This window comes from Arachis ipaensis, chromosome B10, assembly GCF_000816755.2.
Source record: "Arachis ipaensis cultivar K30076 chromosome B10, Araip1.1, whole genome shotgun sequence".
In the NCBI taxonomy this organism is placed as follows: Eukaryota; Viridiplantae; Streptophyta; class Magnoliopsida; order Fabales; family Fabaceae; genus Arachis; species Arachis ipaensis.
Window position 1 is genome coordinate 113,147,222 of NC_029794.2, and position 6,495 is coordinate 113,153,716.

General features: G+C 33.6%; 1 protein-coding gene and 1 long non-coding RNA gene across 2 annotated transcripts; both read right to left on the reverse strand.

The window, feature by feature from the left end:
* On the reverse strand, nucleotides 4,507-4,952 carry LOC110267529 (zinc finger protein JACKDAW-like). The gene is made up of 2 exons (XM_021113194.1): nucleotides 4,788-4,952; nucleotides 4,507-4,711 (listed from the first exon to the last, which is right to left on the reverse strand). Exons 1-2 carry the CDS (start codon nucleotides 4,885-4,887, stop codon nucleotides 4,527-4,529), a joined length of 285 nt encoding a protein of 94 aa, XP_020968853.1. The 5' UTR covers nucleotides 4,888-4,952; the 3' UTR covers nucleotides 4,507-4,526.
* LOC107622160 lies at nucleotides 5,445-5,870 on the reverse strand. Its single transcript, XR_001616107.2, has 3 exons — nucleotides 5,833-5,870; nucleotides 5,614-5,697; nucleotides 5,445-5,533 (listed from the first exon to the last, which is right to left on the reverse strand). It is a non-coding gene; the product is annotated as an uncharacterized LOC107622160 (long non-coding RNA).

A 6,495-nucleotide genomic window follows, 5' to 3' on the forward strand; every position in this document is an offset into this window, starting at 1 on the left:
CCCACGAGGATTGATGGATTAAGCAACAATGGTTAAATGATTTACTTAGTTAGACAAAAAGAAAATAGTGTTGAGAGTTCAAAAAGCATTAATTTAAAGACAGGCGAATAAATAAGTTAGGAATAAAATATGGAGAAGGCAGTTAAGGTTTCAGAGTTATCTATTTTCCGGATTGACTTTTCTTATTAATTTATTTTAATCATGCAAGATTTAATTCATGGCAAACTATATGTGACTAGACCCTAATTCCTTAGACCTTCCTAGTCTCCTCTAAAATTTATCAACTGCCAATACCTTGGTCACTTAATTCCAATTAGAGGGTGAAGTTCAATTCTAGTTTATATGCCACAGAAACTCTAATCACCCAAATATAAAAGGATTATATGTCATGTATCTCGTTAAATCTAGATAATTAAAATTTAGGAGAATTTGTTTTTAAGCTGTTGTTCAAGTAAAGAGCTTTTCCAAGTTATACAAGAACTCAATTAGAACATGGGTCATACTTCCGTTCCACCCAAATTCATAAAATAAAGAACGAAAATAATTCTTGAAACAGAAATCAATACATGAATTAAAATAGAAAAATAATAGAATCAATCCATACAATAGACAGAGCTCCTAACCTTAACAGTGGATGTTTAGTTGCTCATGGCTCAGAGAGAAAAATAAGGATTCTGATAAAATGTATTTTGGTAGGTGGAATAATGTTGCCAATCCCCTTTTATATTTAATCCTAATTAATTTAAAATCTATTTTCTAAAACTAAAATAATATCTTTTCCTATTTTAAATTTAAAATAAAGTTTAAATCAGAATTAATTAAAGCAATCAGCATGTCTTCAATTGATGGATGGGGACCACTTGCTTCGTAGGGTCCACGCCTAACTTGGAGTGGGCATAACTATTCTTGTGTGAATCTCCCTTGAGTTTCTGCTATCCCCTGGCTCTAGTCTGTGTTTCTAGGCCAAAAATTGGGTCGAAACTTGGCCTGAAATCGCCCCCAGCATTTTTTGCGAATTCTGCATGTCGCGCATGTCACGCGTACGCGTCAGGTACGCGCACGCGTCGCTGAGCAACTTCACTTTTCACGCGTACGCGTCAGGTACACGCACGCGTCGCCATGGAAAGCTCCAAATCACACGCACGCGTCAGGCACACGCATGCGTCACTCCTCGCTGATCATCTCCTTTAATTCTTGTGCTCCTTCCATTTGTGCAAGCTTCCTCTCCATCCTCTAAGCATTTCTGCCCTATATAACCTTCTTCTCTTTTTCCGCGGAAGCTCCATCAAATCCAACCAAATGCTATCTAAAATAAACAGAATTGCACAAGACTCAAAGTAGCATCTATAGTGGCTAAAAGATAATTATTCTTGATTAAACTCAACAAATTGAATGCAAATTCACTCTGAAAAGATAGAAAAGATGCTCACGCATCATATAGGAGCTTCCAATCCTAACTTATATGTTTACGTAAGATGTTGAAAAATAGTGAAATCTTTATCTGATAATTATTTTACTTAAACTTGGAATCTTATTATTTGCAAGACAAAAGTACCATGAATATGCTTTGATATGGGAAACCACAATTTTAATTTCTGCATTAATATATGCTAAAATAACCAACACCATTTTAATTTTTTTTTAGTTTTATAAGTGTTTTAAATTCCATACTGGAATACATATTGTACTTCAAAACAACCATAAGGGTGTTCTAAATTCCCATAACTTTTAGTGAAGTAAACCATAGATGCTAAAGACGTTTTTTATGGCTCTTTCTCCAACCATGTCAGGACTATACCTATACTTATTGCCTCTTTAGCCACCACCTACTCAATTAGTATTATTTTCCTTTTTTCAAAATTTAATTTTATGGACAGTCTGAACTTATGGTACATGCTTGGTCTTCATCTTTTTTTCAATAGTAAATTCCTACATTTGTAACGCTTTTAGACGCTTTTCCATTTATTTAAGTTTTAAAAAAAGAAGGCTACCTCTATAAATATGCTTTCTATCTTAACATCCAAATACAATTCATATCATAGTTTCTTATGTCAAACACAACAAGTAACTAGAAGAAGATGAGATTAAGAAGAAGAGATTTCTATTCTATAAAATGTAGTTTATATGCATATTATATATGAAAAACTTTTGTTTACAATGTCAGGTATGGACCAGGAAATCTTCATCCCTGATGACTTCGACGAGGATCGGATTTTCTACCTTCAAATTGATCCAGAAGCTGTAAGTTCCCCTGTATCAGCTCTCTTTGTGTTATACATATACATTTCTAAGTGAAAATCATTATATTTTTTGCTATGCTTACATGAAGAATCAATAACTTTATTTTTTTTCATATGGTGATAGGTACTCCCTGAGTTACCATCCATGTTTTATAGAAAATACAAGGACCAAATAAATCATACAGTGACATTCATTGACCAAAACCATAACTAGGTTGAGCTTTTGTTAGGCAAAGGTCACTTTACTGGGTACATTCGGTATGGGTTTAAGAACTTAGTTACTTTATATGCATTTACTGGGTACATTCGGTCTGGGTTTAAGAACTTAGTTAATTTATATGCATTGAATGATGGAGGATGGATGAAATTGATATATGCTGGTGAAGATGTATTCGTTGTTATGAAAGTTAAGGATTGTAACATGGTCCGGAGGATTCTGACTTCTTCGTCAGTTAAGATAATTCTTGATGCTGATGCTTCAGTAATTTCTACAATGCCAAATTGCAACATACCAACAAAGTACACTCATTATGCAACCATTGTCCCCATTGAGATATCATCTGATTCGTTTATGGATTCCATCACTGCCCGAGTCACAAAGGGCCTTTCTTCAGTTGGTTGTGATCATCAACCTGCTACAACGGTCACGCAGATGAGTTTTAATAATCTACCTGTTATGGTTAAAGAATCTGATTTAGTTGAGAACAAGCCCTTTAACCTTAGTCAACTTTCCAGTCAGCAACTGAATTATACTTCTGCAAATGATAGTGCCAGTTTCTTTTCCCAGCATCCCATCAGTCATCAATCTGCCATGCTCCTTTGCCCGTATAATATAGTGACCCAATTGGGTTTAATTTTAATTCAATGACAAACCCATCTCATCATGTTCAAGTTCATACAATCAACACCAATCATCAATTTAATCACAACACTTTGTTTAGCCCTTCCATACCTCATGGTGTTAATGAAATCAAACCCACCTCCCAGGGAATATCTTGCAATAGGCTTCTTTCATTTAGTCAAGTTGGTATTAGCTCAGTGGTAGGTGCAGATAAATTCAATTTGTTACGTTGTGATAATATAATTTTTTATAATTTTTTAAATATTTATAGTAACTAATTTATGGTTATAGATCACAGATAATTCCTGCAAGTTTCGCCAACAAGGCATTTCCAAGTAGGCCAGCATCAGTTACTGTCGTTTTTTAGAATACTCATACTTATCGAATGGGACTACGTTGGAGCAAGGTTAGAAAGACTCAGTTACACCTAACAAGGGGATGGATGCAGTTCTCTAAGACACATGGATTTAGGGATGGAACTCTTTTGAAATTCACTGCATACCCACCAAATGAGGAATTTTTATATGTTGACGTGATATCGTTGTGATTGGTTAATTACATGTTTCGGTTAAGAATTTTGGTTCGGATGAACTTAGTCGGTCTTGTTATCCACTTTGTTAAATTTGTGTTTTCTATCCAGCGTTTGTAATTAGATTTATGCCTATCTCAATCATGAGTTGAATAAACTACATCATATGATGTATAACTATCATCCCATCATATTTCTATTGATAAGCTATTGCAAGGAAGGATCACAAAGTCCAATTTCTGATCTTCTTTCTTCTAAGGTTTGGTAGAAACTGAAAGCTTTGACTTTTTTACTCCATCACAAAATACATATAATAAATCCTTCACAAAGTTTATTCTTGAATAAATAAATAATATTTGTTAATTGAATATTTAAATGTTGGTTTTGTATGAAGGTGATACATATAATGATATAAACTCTAATATTTTTTAAATATAGTCTTTATATAAGAAACACTACAAGAAAAAGCGTTTTTTTCGACGCCAAAAATCGACGGCTGTTTCTGCCGTCGATAATTTTCGACGGCTTGCTGTCGATATTACTAAAAAAATTAAAAATAAAATATTAAAGTCAATAGCCAGGTTGTCGATTTTTTTATGATGCATTAATATTTTTTCCTATTATCATCATATTATCGAAGCATCAGAAGTCGAAAATAAAATCGACGAATATGGTGTCTATTTTATTATTTAAAATATCGACAACGTTACCGTCGATAAATTTTAACGGTCTAGATCGCTTTCTAAAATGGAATAAATGGTGTAGATTTAATGTATAAAATAGACGCCATATGTGTTGTTTTTTTTAATTAAAATCAACAAATATACCATCGATTTTTATCACTAAAAACACATGTTCCCGCGTCCACCTCCCGCGTCCAAAGTTCAGAAATGCAAACTCCCCCAAATTCCCTCATTCACCCCACGTCTACCACTACCACCTCCTTCTCCCTTTGCCGAAACTTCCATGGCAGGTTGTGCCCTCGCCGGTGCAACTGCAGGTTCTGGTCCCTCTGGAACCCTTTCTTGCATATCTCGCACACGAAACGGTTCGTCACCATCAGCGACTTTGGCGATAGAGCTATTACTTCTGCCTCTGGATCTACATGCTTTAATTCATCAATTCACATATATAATAACAGATTTCAAGCTATATTAGGTATTCTTTAATTTCTTGCCTGGTCTTCTTGGTTGACTTCGCTTTCTCTTTACTACTGCTGGAATTGAATTAGGGTTTCGATAACTGGAAGGAGCTGCTGCTGATGAAGACATCATCATGATTGATGAAATATGCTTTATTTATTGCTTGGTTTGAATAAGCTAAGCATGAGATGCATGATACATAATTAGAAGTTGTTTGCATTGATTTGATATAATTGAATTACAATTACAGATGTTAATACAAACTATCTTTTTAAACTAACTATTATCATAATATAGCCATTATCAGGGATACTGTTTTCCCCTTCTATTGCATCTATATCTTTAACAGCCACACAAAGAGTTCTCAAAGCTTCAAAGGCAAAATCATTTATGACATCATTAACTTTATTCGCCTGTTCTTCAGGAAGATCAACAACATTTCCATTAGAATAATTGATTTTGTCACACATTCTTAATATTATTTCGGATGCTTCTTTGCAGAAAGCTCTGACCCCTCCATTAGGAAGACTGCAAAGGGATGCTCATTACTTCCTCATGTATCTATGTTTTTAGCTTCTCTGCACTCTCAGTACCTTTGATCTCGGCCTGAAACAGGATAGTCAGCAATATATAAAACTTCAAAGCATCTTATGAACTTAAAAGGAATACAAATTTAGAACAAACAACTATCTAAGGATAAGTTCCACACCTGAGATATCGCCGCTACGACGAACTCATTTACACGTTCAGGGACATTGTAGTCAAACAAATTGACATCATCCTTCAAGTTAAAAACCACATATTTTTAAATGAACACTAGCTAGTTAGCCCTGAAGAACAATACTTGAGTTAGATTTCTACCTGTACAATTGGAGAATCATCATTTACTTCATAGTAGAAATTAGCAGGAGGTTCATAGTTCTTAGGGAATGCACCTGAAAATATCTACATAAACAACACAATATTAAGGATTAATTAGTAGAAGCATACTTTAGAAGCCAAAAAAGGAAAATGTTTAAAAACATTTTTTCTTTATGCAGCATTAATCAGTGTAAAGCATAAACTACTTGGATTACTTACTTGTTCAGATGAACCAAGGCTCTTAGAGTAATGAGAAGCAATGGTATAGAAGAAGAAGAAGAAGATAGAAAGCGAAGTGGATGGAGAGAAAAAATTTTTTTAATATTCTGTATAAATTTTATTTTTATATTTAAAAGTTTATTTGTATTAATTGTTTACTATTTTTCAAATAGAAAAAAAATAAAACATATAACTATTAAAATCGACGGTAAAGTTGTCGCTTTTAAAATTTAAAATAGACAAATCTAAATAATTAAATCGACGGCAACTGTGTCGATTTTATTCAATCACATATTGACAGCAACGTTGTCGATTTTATTAAGCATATTATAGACGAAAGTGTTGTTGATTTTATTGAATCAAATATCGACACAAAAGACGTCGATTTTATTGAATCAAATATCGACATAAAAGACGTCGATTTTATATAATAATATTGACGACAATGTTGTCGATTTTAGTAAGAATGTAAAATTTTCACACTCATATTACAGACAGAAACACTGTCGATTTTATTAAATTATTATCGACAGCTAAGTAAGCCGTCGATTTTATTAGAATTTTGAAAAATCGAAAAGTTTAATAGCGACCACCTCCGCCGTCCATTTTGCCATCGAATTTTAATATTATCGACGGCTTAACTGTCGATTTGGCCGTCGATTT

Bases quoted from the DNA above. Each gene is read 5' to 3' on its own strand.
- LOC110267529 (XM_021113194.1), bottom strand. From the start codon at position 4,887: ATGATGATGTCTTCATCAGCAGCAGCTCCTTCCAGTTATCGAAACCCT. The intron at 4,712-4,787 runs GCAAGAAATTAA...TAAAGCATGTAG, and splicing joins AAGTCAACCAAGAAGACCAG to ATCCAGAGGCAGAAGTAATA.